The sequence below is a fragment of the Barbus barbus genome (assembly GCF_936440315.1).
Source record: "Barbus barbus genome assembly, chromosome: 28".
Classification (NCBI taxonomy): domain Eukaryota; kingdom Metazoa; phylum Chordata; class Actinopteri; order Cypriniformes; family Cyprinidae; genus Barbus; species Barbus barbus.
Window position 1 is genome coordinate 30,194,520 of NC_136756.1, and position 16,196 is coordinate 30,210,715.

At 34.2% G+C, this 16,196-nt stretch overlaps 1 protein-coding gene across 1 annotated transcript in view; it reads right to left on the minus strand.

The window, feature by feature from the left end:
• Positions 1-12,693: 12,693 nt before the first annotated feature.
• The window catches only part of LOC306848606 (putative histone-lysine N-methyltransferase PRDM6), a gene marked incomplete at its 3' end in the record, with an annotated part of 30,290 nt that continues 26,787 nt past the window's right edge, over positions 12,694-16,196 (minus strand). Inside the window, exon 7 of the mRNA XM_079383249.1 lies at positions 12,694-12,808. Within this exon, the coding sequence (XP_079239375.1) occupies positions 12,694-12,808 (115 nt within the window). The remainder of the gene's footprint in view (positions 12,809-16,196) is intronic.

Genomic DNA, 16,196 nt, shown 5'->3' on the forward strand with positions numbered 1-16,196 from the left:
CTTTATTTATATAGAGCTTTTAGCAATACAGAGTGTGTCAAAGCACTTCAAACTGGAGGATAGTGTCAGTAATGTATAATAATACTAAACACTCAATTTTCAGTTAAAGGCATTTCATTATTGAATTCAGAGATGTCATTGTCTAGCTCAGTTTAGTTTAAATAGTATCTGTGAAATCAAACTGACGATAATCACTAGAAATGAAGTGTTCTCAACTGAGCAAACCAGAGACGACAGCGGCAAGGAACCAGTGTTGAGTGTTTGCTGCAGCTCAGAGTTTGTTAGAAAAAGTATTTTAATCAGTCCGGAAAAGGTTTTGGTTGTCTTATTTGGCATATATATATATATATATATATATATATATATATATATATATATAATATATACACACTGCTGCTCAAAAGTAAGATTTTTAAAGAAGTTTCTTTTGCTCATCAAGGCTGTATCCATTTGATCAAAAATACATAAAATAATTTTTTTATGTGATATATCATTGCAATTTAAAATGTTTTCTATTTTAATATACTTTAAACTGTAATTTATTTCTGAAGATCATGTGACACTGAAGACTGCAGTAATGATGCTGAAAATACAGCTGCAGATCACAGAAATACATTACATTTTAAAGTATATTAAAATAGGAAATCAATAAGATTTCACAATATTGCTGTTTTTTTCTGTATTTTTGATCGAATAAATACAACCTTGATGATCAGAAAAGACTCCCTTAAAAAAAACATAAAAAATCTTACTGATCCCAAACTTTTGAGCGGCAGTGTGTATATATACAGTGGGTACGGAAAGTATTCAGACCTTTTATTCTTCAGAAGCTGTGCTTGTGTTCCACAGAAGAAATAAAGTCATGAGTTTGAGTGAATCAGAATGAGCTTTATTGGGTATGTTTACACATACAAGGAATTTGTTGTAGTGACAGAAGCTCCACAGAGCAACAGAGAGACAGTAACAGGACAGGACACAGGTAATAAAAGAATAACAACAATTAACCAAATAGGCAATGTACAAAACAGCAAAAACGACATATAATAGGCAAATATGTATGTACAGGTCAAGTATGTGCAAATTAGAAATGAGAAAATAAAAATAAAATAAGTGAGTGTGGTGAATGGATAATGTATTATAGTTGTGTGTTCCACGTTTATTGTTGAGTGTTCATGAGATGGATTGCCTGAGGGAAGAAACTGTTCCTGTGTCTGGTTGTTCTGGTGCTCAGAGCTCTGTAGCGTCGACCAGACGGTAACAGTTCAAAGAGGGAGTGTGCTGGATGTGAGGGGTCCAGAGTGATTTTACCAGCCCTTTTGCTCACTCTGGATAAGTACAGTTCTTGGAGAGTGGGGAGGGTTGTACCTATGATTCGCTCAGCAGTCCAGACTACCCTCCGTAGTCTTCTGAGGTCAGATTTGATAGCTGAGCTGAACCAGACAGTTATTGAGGTGCAGAGGATGGATTCAATGATGGCAGAGTAGAACTGTTTCAGTAAGTCCTGTGGCAGGTTGAACTTCCTCAGCTGGCGAAGAAAGTACAACCTCTGCTGGGCCTTCCTGACAATGGAGTCAATGTGAATATCCCACTTCAGGTCCTGAGAGATGGTGGTGCCCAGGAATCTGAATGACTCCACTGCAGTCACAGTGCTGTTCATGATGGTGAGTGGGGGGAGAGCAGGGGGTTTCTCCTGAAGTCCACGATCATCTCCACCGTTTTGAGCGTGTTAAGCTCCAGGTTGTTGAGACTGCACCAGACAGCCAGCTCCTTAACCTCCTGTCTGTAAGCAGACTCGTCACCGTCCTGGATGAGGCCGATCAGTGTGGTGTCGTCTGCGAACTTCAGGAGCTTGACAGAGGGGTCTTTAGATGTGCAGTCGTTGGTGTAGAGGGAGAAGAGCAGTGGGGAGAGTACGCAGCCCTGAGGAGCTCCAGTGCTGATGGTTCGAGTGCTGGATGTGAATTCACCAAGCTTTACTAACTGCTGTCTGTCTGTCAGGAAGCTGTTGATCCACTGGCAGACGGAGGTGGGGACGGGGACGGGGACGGAGAGCTGGGTTAGTTTATTTTGAAGAGTTTCCGTGATGATGGTGTTAAAAGCGGAGCTGAAGTCCACAAACAGGATCCTCACATAAGTCCCTGGTCTGTCCAGATGCTGCAGGATGAAGTGCAGTCCCATGTTGACTGCATCATCCACAGACCTGTTTGCTCTGTAGGCAAACTGCAGGGGGTCCAGTAAGGGTCCAGTGATGTCCTTCAGATGAGCCAAAACCAGTCTTTCAAATGATTTTATGGCTACAGACGTTAGGGCCACAGGTCTGTAGTCATTAAGTCAGTAATTTTGGGTTTCTTTGGGACAGGGATGATGAGCATGAGGGGACTTCACACAGCTCCAGTGAATTGTTGAAGATCTGTGTGAAGATGGGGGCCAGCTGATCAGCACAGGTTTTTAGGCAGGCTGGTGACACACCATCTGGACCAGGTGCTTTCCTTCTTTTGTTCTTTCTGAAGACCTGGCACACATCTTCTTCGCTGATTTGAATTGTAGGTGTGGGGGAGAGAGGGGTTGCTGGAGGTGTGAATGGTTGTGTGGAGGGGTGTTCTGGGCGGGTGTGGGGTGATCGTTCAAAACAACAAAAGAACTCGTTTAAGTCGTCTGCCAGGTGTTGATTCTCCAGAGTGCTGGGGGGTGGTGTTTTGTAGCTGGTGATGTCCTTCAATCCTAGCCACACTGAAGCAGGATAACTGGAAGAGAATTTGTTCCTGAGCTTGTCAGAATAGTTCCTCTTTGCCGCTCTGATCTCCTTTTCCAGTGTGTATTTGGCCTGTTTGTACAAGACTTTATCCCCCTTTCTGTGAGCATCTTCTTTGGCCTGACGGAGCTGTCTGAGTTTTGCAGTTTTGCAGAAGTCCTGTTAGGAATGCACATATCCTCACAGAAACTGATATAAGATGTTACAGTCTCTGTGAGCTCGAGTACAAGCCCTGTATTCAAATGATGATTGAATACAGGGTTTCAATTCACAGGTCCACAAATTAAAGTCTTAAATCAGAGCAGAAAGCCTTACATTCATAAAGTCATGGCATTAAATGTTGCATGAACTGCAAAACATGAATTTATATGGCAAGCCGTTTTGACTTTTATTAATTCTCAGGATATGAATTCTTGATATCAACTATTCAGTTTTTACTAGTTAAAATGTTAATTCTTGATATCTGCAATTGTATTTTCACTAGTGAAATGTCATCATAGGCTGCCATTCAAAATCAATTGATGATATCAAGAATTAATTTCTTACTAGTTGAAATTCCAATTTCACATCAGAAATACAATTCTTACTAGTAAAAAGGTCTATTCTTGATATCAAGAACTAAATTGTTGATATCAAGAATTCATATCCTGAGAATGAATAAAAGTCAAAACGGCTTGCCATAAATTTCTTCCTCAGCATTTTATCTTGTTTTCCAAATATCGAAACATCCTTAAATCAAGAATCATTTACTAGAGATGCATGATGAAGATATGAAGTCTTGTTTTCTGAGAAATTGATCAAAATGAAGTGTTTGATTAAAACAAGAAAAAATAATTTCCAATGAGGTATTTACGTGGACTCCTTTGACAGATATTTGTTCTTGTGTTAATCATAAACTCACTTTTTGGATCAGATTCTCAGAAAACAAGACTTCTTATGTAATTTTGCTTTAAGAATCTTAAGCCATTTGCACTTTTTTCTTTTTTTTTGTAAAATGCATGAAAAGAAATGGAGATCTGTTGGAAGTTGTTGTATTTTCAAATGCTGAAGTCTTGCAAATATAACTCATTGTGTGCTTCCTAGACGTTTACATTGAGAGACCATATCACATATTTATTCCTTAGGTTTTCTTTCCTTGCTCAGCATTTTGAATCTGTCTGTCCCGCTGATCTGGAGCTCCTGAAGTGCATCTCAGGTTCTGGAGTTGAGGAATACTGTAGATGTCAGTGTTTGAGCTGATGAAGGATGAATGAAGCTCTCTTTATCTGCGTTAGCTGATAGTAATGCTCTCCAGCAGTTATGAGGACTGTCCATCAGACACCGTTTACACGGCTGATAGAGACTCACTTTCATCCTTCAACCTCAACAACTGACTGCTCTAAATGTTCTTCACCGTCTTACATAATACAGTATATACTTGTTTTTCTCTCTGAAGAAGCAAGAGAGCTTTCCTTTAAAAAAAATACAAGATATCTTCCCACCTTAGGTCCAAAGTAGCAGGTAAATAATGTGAATCAATGACTGAATAAATTCTGATGTCATTCCATTTGTGTCTTGTAAAATTTTGAACATTTTTTTGCATCAGACCTTTTTAGTTTGGCTTTCCTGTAATATTGCATATGATTTTATTTTCTTCAATATTGATTTTATATTTCTTTTATATTTGCTATTCAAATTTTAGTGCCACTTGCTCATTCTTGCCTGTAAAAACTTTGAACTGCAAGCATTTGTTTGGAAAATATATATATATATATATATATATATATACAGTCGTGGTCAGAATTATTGGCACCCTTGGTAAATATGATCAAAGGCGGCTATGAAAATTAATCTGCATTGTTAATCCTGTTGATCTTTTATTTTAAAAAAATCACAAAAATCTAACCTTTCATTGGAGAACAAGGGAAATAAAATGAGGGAAATATCATTATGAAATAAATGTTTTTCTCTAATACACATTGGACACAATTAACGGCACCCTTTTATTCAATACTTTTTGAAACCTCTATTTGCCAGTTTAACAGCTTTTCTCCTATAATGCCTGATGAGGTTAGAGAACACCTGACAAGAGATCATTCCTTCATCCAGAATCTCTCCAGATCCTTCAGATTCACAGCTCCATGACGGTGCTTCTTCTCTTCAGTTCACCTCACTCATTTTCTACAGGGTTCAGGTCAGAGGACTGGAATGGCCAGCAGAAGCTTGGTTTTGTGCTCAGTGACCCATTTTTGTGATGTTTTTGAGGTTTGTGTTTGGATTATTGTACGGTTGGAAGATCCAAACATGGCCCATTATAGTCAGTCACTTGTTGATTTTTTATCTGTTGGTATTTGATAGAATCCATGATGCCATGTGTCTAAACAAGATGTCCAGGACCTCCAGCAGAAATATAGGCCCACAACATCACAAATACAGCAGTATATTTCATTGTACACATGGGGTACTTTTTATCCCCGTGTTCACCAAACCCATCTTGAGTGTTTGCTGCTAAAAAGCTCATTTTTTAGTTTGATCTGACCATAGAAGCCAGTCCCATTTGAAGTTCCAGTCGTGTCTGATAACTGAATATGCTGCAGATTGTTTTTGGATGAGCTAGGAGAATTTTTCTTGAAATCCTCCCAAACAGCATGTGCTGATGTAGGTGCTGTTTGACTATTCTCCAGCTGTGGTCCTTGAAGAGTATTCTCAAACTCTCCTCCTCACCGTGCATTAGGACGATATAGACACACGTCCTCTTCCAGGCAGATTCATAATTGATTGGAAATTCTTAATTATTGCCCTGATGGTGGAAATGGGGATTTTCACTGCTCTAGCTCTTTTCTTAAAGCCACTTCATTAATTTGTGAAGCTCAATTATCTTTTGCTGCACATCAGAAATATATTCTTTGGTTTTTCTCATTGTGATGGATGATTAAGGGAATTTGGGCTTTGTTTTCCCTCCTATTTATATTTCTGTGAAACAGGAAGCCATGGCTGGATAATTTCATGTTCATAATCACCCTGGAGTGCTCAAAATTGTGAATATGAATGGGAATATATTTCAGAGATATTTTACTCATAAGAAGTTCTAGGGGTAACAATAATTGTGTCCAACATGTATTTGAGAAAAACATTTCTTTCATAATGAGATTTCCTCCCATTTTCAATTGTTTTAGTTCAATGAAAGGTTAGGATTTTTGTGAATTTTTTAAATGAAAAATCAAAAGGATTAATGATGCAGATAAAGTTTTACAGGCTGTTTTGTTCACATTTATCAAGGGTGTGAATAATTCTGTCCAGCACTGTATCTGTGTATATATATATATATATATATATATATATATATATATATATATATATATATATATATATATATATATATATAATATTTTATTTTTAATTAATAATTATAAAATTTGGTATTGTAATTTTAGTGTCAATTGCTTGCATTGATTTGTTTGGGAAAGTGTTATATAAATAAAATGTATATATATATATATATATATATATATATATATATATATATATACACATACATAAACATACATTTTAAAGAATTATAAAGCTATGAATAATATTAACATATATTATATAAAATTGTAAAAAAAAATAATAAAATTTTATTATTCATATTTTTTTTCATTAACCAGAGGGAAAATGAAAACGACTATAATCTATTGTGACCTGGGACCGGAGCATGATTGCTGTTTTTTGAGTGTAACTGTAGAAGCAGTCGGGCTGCTCTAAAGATTCATGTGTTTGTGTTCATCAGTTCAGAGCCTCAGAACAAATGAGCATCTCGGTTCATCTCTGTTCTCTGAAGCAATTCCTCCACATAATAAGCTTATTACAGCGTTTTATGAACTAATATTATTGTAAGTGTTCCTCTTAACTTGGGCCTTTTTTCAATGGAAGAATAACACTCTGCTGCTGACAGTGTAAGTGCTTTCATGCGGTTTATCGTCTGCATATTTCCACCAGTCGTATTATTCTAATGCGCTCACGATAGCAGAGTTTGATGGTTTCATAAATATGTTCCTGAACTGGTGAACTCGGAGCCGAGCGTTGATGATGTTTCTCCTACTGTACGGCTCCTCAGAGACCGCTGCTTTCTTCAACAGAGAGTCGCTCCTCATTAGAGCTCTAACGAGCGCCGCAGCGAAATCCAGCGGTTCTCACAGACTTTACATGTTTCCAATTACACTTTTTGGAGACGTTTACGAAAGTCCAAGTTTCTTGCTAATTGCTTGTGAAAGTGTGACCTCAGAGCAGGAAATTCCAGAGCGAGCGAAAGCGCGTTCACATGTATGTTTTCAAAATAATAATTCTGATCTGATCATTTGTTTGGCCTGCGTTCCCATGGCCGGGCGCTGATGGATGCTCTACATCTCCACTATTTGTTTTACAAACGCGCGACGCTCCTCTGGGAACAATACGCGAGAACTGGGAACGCTCTGCTGTCTGAAGAATTATTAAAATACTTGTGCAAGAGCAAACAGGTGGACGTGTTCACTTTCCCCAAACCGCAGGCGAGAACGTCACGATGTTCAGACGGATTCTCCACACTGTGTTAGTGATGTTGCTTTGGCGTCGCGGGTCGAAATGCATTGGTTTCCATGAAGTTCATTAGTGTAAGAAGTATTTAGTACTTCCTCTAACTTCTTTAAAGTCTGGCTTTCAAATCTTTGTGTGGGTAAAAGGACTTTTTCACAGTTGTTTTCAGAGGTTTAACAGTAATAATTCACCCCCACCACCAAAAAAAAAAAAAATTACAGATTTGTTGACTGAAAATAAATCAGATAAACACATTCTCTGGACAAAATCTATTTGAAATCTATGCTAAATATATATTGTGAATATTGAATATCAAAGAAATATATTTTTTTAAATTTAAAATATATTTAGTTTCAACCTTCAAACCAAAATTTCAGAATGCATTTCAGGCAAAAACATAATAATTTCAGTCTTACAATAGCCTACATTTACACTATGCAAATGTGGAAGGAATAGCAAACTACAGACCAGAACTGAACTAATAATGATTTGATTTTTATATATATATATATAGGCTTATTGTATGTTTTTACCATTGTTAATATAATTTAATATTATAGAAAAATGTAATGTATTTTATACATTGTATTTTTATGACAGGTTTTTTTTTACAGTGTTCCTTGCTGATGATTATTAATTATTATACTTTTTTTATTAAAGCATATAAAGCACTTAAAAAAAATATATATATATATATATATTTTTAAACATATAAATGAAAATAAATTTATTTAAAATATTTTACTAAATATATTTGGTAAAAAAGGCTATTTTATATATATATATATATATATATATATATATATACACTTTTTTTTCTCCTTGGATGATTCAGAATATAAATCTCAAAGTTGTCATGTATTTTTTCATAATTTAGTGTTTGACAAGCTACACTAAAGCTTTTCAGTTTTTCACATGACTCTTTACAACTAAATTAACAATTATAATTTTTTTATATAGGCCTACTGTATTTTTTATCATTGTTAATATAATATTATATAAAATATATAATGTCTTTTATACAATGTATTTTTTTTACAATGTTCCTTGCTGATTTTTATTAATTATTATAAATTGTTATTAAAGCATATAAAGCATTTCATACATATGTGTATATATATATATATATATACACACACACATATATAAATGAAAATAAATATATTTTACTAAATATATTTGGTAAAAAAAAAAAAGAAAACGTTTGTATAGTTAATATATATATATATATATATATATTTGTCAATTATTTTATTTTTATTTTTTTGCCATATGGGTTCCTTGGAAGATTCAGAATATAAATCTCAAAGTTGTCATGTATTTTTTTCATATTTTAGTGTTTGGCAAGCTACACTAATGCTTTTCAGTTTTTCACATGACTCTTTGCTGTTTTTCGAAGTGTTGATTTTTGTCAAACTGCATGGAAACTAATAAGCGTCGGTGGTCAGTATAACCCCGACACAAAAGCCTTTCTAAACACGTCGAAACACTGCATGCACATTCATGACCCTAAATGAGAAACATCCACCAAATTTTAAGAAGAAATAAACAGTTGAGTATTTCAAGCAGAACATCGAGTGTGTTTCCCATGAGCGAGAATATAAATCAGCATCTCGTTCATCTTCATCTCTCAGAAACAAACCACCATCACTAAACGCCTTGAACTCTAGTAATTGTGTGTAATTGGCAGCGGAGGGACGTCCAGAGACCGTCCAAAGACTACAGCGGAAGCAGGGGGCCGAACTATATTAAGACGAGTAACTATTGCTCTAATAGCAGCTGAGCCAAAGCAAACACAACAAGGCCAGAGAGCGCAGGAATAATGTTGATGTAATGCGCTCCGATCGTTCACGCCGTTTATCAGCAAACACACGACGCTCAAGCGCTCCACATGAAAATCAGTGTTTCTGCTGTTTGCTGGAGAAAGGTGCACGATAATAAATCAGACGCGCTCGGGTCAGACGCATAACCCGGGACAGCTGCCCAAACGCAGACGACCTTCCCGCAGGGGCCCCGGCCCCGGAGCCGACCCTGATTCATCACCGATGGACAGAGACTGCAGGAACAAGACGAAACTCACAGCCCTGTTCATAACGAGACACTCCTGACCAGTGCTGGGTCTAACGAGTTACTAAGTCATTAGTTACTGTAATTTAATTACCTTTCCTTTGAGAAAGTAAAGTAAGGGATTACTCTTATTTTTTCTGTAATTTAATTATTATATATTATATTTTAAAAAACCTGCAATACTCCGACAATAAAGAGTGTGTAGTCTGCTCAGACCCTGACGTGATGCTGAGCACTTTTCTACGTCAAAGACCGTCTTTATAAATATGAGCGCTGGCGTGGATTTAAGCGATCAAATCTGAGCGTACAATACAATCATTTCTGACTAAAGAAAATGTACATTTTGTTTTTTTCCTTTTATTTGAATAATTTTACTTTCTCGGAATGAGACGAACTTGATTAAGGTTTTGGCATTCCTAGTGGAAACGTGTGGTACTGCACCCAAACTAAATCTGACTGAAAGTTCATTTTTGGTGATATCAACCTCAAACATTACTTGTTTAGATTTATGACTCTGATTTTCTCACAGTTTTAGAGTAAAACATGTTTTGGAAAATATATTTCATATAAAATAAAAAAAAATAGTACATTTGTGCATTTTTCATAATAAACTTAAACTTCTATAACTTTTTTTCTTTCATTTTTTTTTTTATAAAATTTTTTTTTTTTAAATCTGTCACTTTTGACTGAGGGTTAAATTTAAAAAATAAAACAATTGAAAGAAAACAAGTTGACAAAAAAGCCATTATAGTTGACAAGTTAACAAAAGTTGACAATATAGCATAACGAGGAATTTATCATTTTTTGTAGGCCGGTCATTTTTGACCAGGGAAAAAAACCCCGAAAAATACAAAAAAATTGATGGTGGAAAAAAGAGGAATTGTTCTACCCCGTGTGAGTAAAGTCACTTTGTGAGTTTAGTCCAATTCAATAACTAAGTATTTTCAGGAAAAATAAAATGACCCAAACTCAACACAAGGGATGAATACTTAGGATCATTTAAGGTTCATCAAATACAGTCGACCAGTTTAATGTTAATCAAAGTTTGGTCATTACTTTATTCACAAGAACATTTTTTGGCCTATGGTGTTTATGTACAAAAATGTTGAAATCATGCAAACAAAAGCTGGATTTGAGCTGAACACATTCTGAAAATACAGCACAAGACATGATTATCAGATTCACATGATTCATCAAAACTAAAGAGATGTGTTTAGAAAAGGAGCGCAGCTGCATTCAGTGACTTTGGTTTGAGTGAAACATCAGAAAGATCCTCCATGACTGATTGAAAGTGTCTCATAATCATATTAAAGCTCTAGGAAACACAAGATATAAAGTTGATCTGGGATAAGAAAGTAAACCCCACATTCAGTCTCTGTGACCGCAATGATTCGCCTCACATGTGGAAGTATTAAATAATCATATTAATTGTCAAAAGTGCCATACAGCATGATATGGGAGAAATATAATATTCAGAATTTACATTTTATACAAAGGAAAGTCATTTTTGGTGAAGCGGTCTCTACCCTTGTTACTGTAAGTCATGCTGCTAATGGTGCAGTTACACAGACGTGATGCGTTTCTGTCCAAACAGCGCTTTGCTTTGAGACACACGGCCTCACAAAGACAGAAACCACATCTATAGATATATATATATATTATATGAATCAATTTTGTATCCTGGGCAAACCCTCAACACTGCAAAAAGTAACGTTCTTCCTCTATTTTATATCTTGTGTGCCAGTACAAATATCTGTCTGTATATACACACACAAAGCTAATATATATACTGTATATATATATAGTGTGTGTGTGTGTGTGCATTATTACATTATATGTTTATTTATTGATTAGTGTCTTATTTAACCCATTTATTAGCACTGGACCGTAAAGAATGTTTTCATTTATAAAGCTCTATATATGGTAATGTGTGAAATCTATATATGGAATATGGAATAAATAAAGGGTCTCAATTAAATATGTGCAGTTTCACATGACCAGTGCATTTCATTTCCTGTTTGCACCTGGAGAAGATAAAGACTGCATCAAAGCTCCAAAACAAAAGACTAGTAAAGCTAGTAAAGTGTTAAAGATATGAGAAAGATTTTTGGTACATGTTATCTTTAATGTGTCTAGTATTAATCTATGAATTCACATATATTGAGTTTTGTTGAGTGTGGTCACAGAGTGAGTAAACATGTCGATGGTCAGAATAGTGACCGCTGGGATAACACTGGACTCAGGTTTACACAGAAATCCAGTCGCAGTTGTTAGTGAAGAATGACTAAATATTGCACTAAATTAAAAGTACAAATGTTAGAAATAAGTTACAATATTGATGTAATACTGATAGCACTAATATAACAATTTGATGATATATGCTACAATAAAGTAACAATTTTTAAATGTTGATGGTTGTGTTTTCTAGAAAGTCTTTTATCTCAGTATTCCTATCAGTGTTGTAGAAGGGTTTATGCATAATAATAATGCTAATGAGTTTCATATCCCACCGGTTACAATTGTGACCAATCATAAAACAATTTTTCACACACTTTTCCATAAAAAGTTTCAAAAAAATAATGATTGATTATTGCAAAGGGTTGCTAATGACACATCATTTGGATATGTTCATGTCTGGGAAAAATTTGGGATTAAACGGGTTAAATACATTATTATTGTTATTCACTGGAAATGCAAAATTACTTGTTTTTGAGAAAATTATCAAAATGAAGTGTTTTATAAAATAATAAAAAATAATTAATTAAAATAAGTGTAATAAAATATAGTTAATTAAAAAATGCTAATGGCCTAAAACAAATAAATGGAAAGCAAATGTCTTTTTCTGACCTTATTAGTAGATTATTATTATTATTGTTTTAAGCATAAACGCTCTTAATTTCTCAAAAACAAGACTACTTATCGCATGTCTAATCTTTTTATTTTTATTTTAAACTCAATTTTGATCAATAATATTAAGTCATTCTGCATCTCCAGTAAATGTATCTTGATTTAAGTTATATTTTGATATTTGTACTGGAAAGCAAGACAGAAATATTGCTGAAGACCGTGAGTTTTTGCTCTTCTGTTCTGTTCTGTTCTTCCAATCACAGTCTCATTTCAGGACCTCATGAATAAATAATCTCCCCGATAGCCCCGCCCCCATAGCCCCGCCCCTATCTGTGCCAGGATCAATATCTCTTAACATCTCACTTATTTTATTACTGCTTTTGGTTTTCTGGTTGTGATTGAGAGTTTCTCCGAGGAAATCTTTGGTTTTGCTTAAGTGTCCGTGACATTTAATCATGATTTTCCCTGCCGTTTAATTCCGGCCGGTCAATCAGTTAATCCACCTCGATTGATTCGCTGCTCTCGCTGATGGGTTTGCACTCGTTGGGCATCCGCTGGTGTCGGCTGAGCTGAGTGGCCTGCGTGAAGCTGCGCTCGCACCGCTCGCACCTGCACACACACACACACACACACACACACACACACACACACACACACGGGTCAGACCGCTGTGTAATCGTGGGTCCTGATGGCAGACACACAGAGAGCCTGTCAATAATGCGTGAGGATGGGCGGCCCCTGGAGACCCCTGTCCAGAGCGGGCCCCGGCCCCGGCCCCACATCAGCGTCACACACACAGATCAAGAACAACAGTGGCTTTCTGAGGATCAAAACGAGGTTTGGGTCTCAGCTGAATCAGTCATTCAATCTACACTTACACAAAATCTGAAGCTGATTCGAGCAACTTCATAAGATAAAATCATAACAAACAGTCGCTAAATAAATACATGAATGTTGCTTACGACGGCATTCAGTATAAATAAACCAAGATATAAAAATTAGGTGAGTTTATGCTTAAAATTATATATATACACAGACACTACTGTTCAATAGTTTAGGATCAGTAAGATTTTTGAAGTTTTGTAAAGAAGTCTCTTCTCATCAAGGCTGCATTTATTTGATCAAAAATACAGGAAAAACTGTAATATTGTGAAATAGTATTGCCATTTTAAATAATGGTTTTATATTTTAATATACTTTAAACTGTAATTTATTTCTGTGTATTTTCAGCATCATTACTCCAGTCTTCAGTGTCACATGATCTTCAGAAATCATAATAATATACTGATTTATTATCAATGTTTAAAACAGTTGTGCTGTTTTATATTTTTTTGGCACCTGTGATATTTTTTCAGGATTATTTAATGAATAAAAAATTGAATAGAGCAGCAATTGTGATACTATTTCACAATTTATTAGAATAATTTTCAGGGGGGAAATAAATTATACAAATTAATACTTTTATTTAGCAAGGATGCTTTAAATTGATCAAAAGTGATGATAAAGACATTAATAATGTTACAAAAGATTTCTGTTTCAGATAAATGCTGTTCTTCTGAACTTTCTATTCATCAAAGAATCCTGAAAAAAATACAGCTTTGATCACAGGAATAAATTACAGTTTATAATATATTCAAATAGAAATCAGTTATTTTAAATAGTAAAAATATTTCACAATATTACTGTTTTTGCTGTATTTTGGATCAAATAAATGCAGGCTTGGTGAACAGAAGAGAATGTTTCATTTTCTGACCCTAAAGATATTTGTTCTTGTTTTAAGGATAAAATCACTTCATTTTAATCAATATGTTAATTATATAATACTATATTAAATGTACATTCATTAATTTAGCTTGTATTTAAAGCAGTTCACAAATAAAGAGACAATAATATATCATTTATATTAAATATATAACTATATATTATATTATACTAATGTAAATTCCTCTCAATATAAAAATTCCAGTAAATGTGAACTCAATTTTCATTATTATATTATATTATATTTACATTTATCCCTTTAGCTTCTAATCAAAGCAACTTACAAATGAGGATTACAAGAAGTGATTAATTGTAATGAAGCAAAGACGTATTATTTATATGAAATAGATTTAAGTATTTAAATATTATATTATATTAAATATATAATTATATTATTTTATTTTACACAATATTTAATGAAGTGAGATCACATTTACTGGAGATAAATCTATATTAAGATATAATATAATATAAAGATATTATTCATTAAATGAGTTTATGCTTAAAACAAGAACAAATATCTGTTATTGGAGTCAGAAAATTAAACTTGTTTTCCTTTGTTAAATGGATTTTTAAAGCATTGTAAGCATTAACTCACTGAATTTTTGACAAATTTGGCCAAAATAGGCCAAAACTGAATAAAACAAGGAAACCAGGCACATAAGGCCTTGAATGCATGAATATAAAAGTCAATTAATGCTTATGATTGCATTCAGACTAATAAACCAAGATATACAGACTTTATATCTCATGTCATTTACACTATTTAAATAATTACATATTCTATTAAATGTTTAATATTAGATTATATATAATTTTATTATATTATATTTGTGTTGTATACGAGCGTGTGTTAAATGCATGGCTGTAAATGTGATCTCAGCGGATGTGAATCTCTGATGAAGCAGAGGAACCGCAGCCTGGTTCTGTCGAGCAGATCGGCTCAATGAGAGACGCTCAGGGTTATTGATCAGATAAAGATTTCTGAGCGCTTCTGATGATTGTCTTTGCTGAATCGCTGATGACACGTTTATGTTGCACTGATTGCTTATTAGACGCTTGATTTGTTACTGGAGCGCGACAGAAAACACATCATGCTTTCAGCTCCGAATCTGGGTAAGCTGAACTCTAGAAAAACTCTAGATAATTCTACTGGTTTGGATCAGTATTGCTGAAGAGCTTCACTGAAAGCATGACGTGTTTGCTGGAGAAATGGGTCACGTGTAAATCACACCAATCCATCAGTCGCAGTAATCGTTTCAAAGAAACATGCAGCAATATTCTCATGATGAGGACTGAAACGGGTTAAGCGTTCGTCTTTAGTCAAAGTCTGCGGTGGAACTGACTTCAGATGAATCATAACAGCCAGAGAACATCACCTTATGTTAATGAGAAAGGAGTCAATTATAACATGAATATACAGAATATATCAGATAAAATTAAAAATGTATAAATTAGTATTGTTTTTAAGTAATAATAATAAAAAAATTAAAAGCTTGGAGAAATGTATATTGACCCTATGTAAAATAAAAAAATGATATGAAAATATTTAAAAATTTAAAAATATAAATAAAAAAAATATATAGAATAGAATATTTTTTAAAAATAAATTATAATATATGTGTATATATAATATAGATTTCTAAAAAATTTAATTAAATATAAAAAAATAAATAATAATTGAGAGCTTGAAAATATGTGACCCGCAGGCAAAAGAAGTGAAAAATTATCAAATTTGAGGTTTTCACAAAAACGAGTTGCCCTCTTCTAGCGATCCCAATGCTCCAAATAGTAATTAAACATCTAAAATCATCTTTATTTGTATGTTTTCTGAGAGGAGCACCTGCTTCTCAAAGGTTTATTGTTGATAAGTGCAGCATTCCAGATTTATGAATATTCATATTGAATTCTCGATGATATGAGTCCAAACCAGTGAAATATGATTTTCAAACCCATGCTGATGAAAACAATTGAATAGAAATTGAAAACAAAGAGTTTACATCTCCCTATAAAGAACATTATTGAGAAATATGTCTTGGTGATATTCACACAAGCATAATCTGTTATGTTTTACATGAACGTTTAGTTAATGTTTGGGGATAAATCTGATGTGTAACATTATATTAGATCCATGCATTACAGTAGGTCTCAATATAGATCTGTCTAATCAAACATTAACAGAAAAGACGGAATCACTCGCTGCCCTTCATTAAACTACTGTTTCTTTGCATCTTTC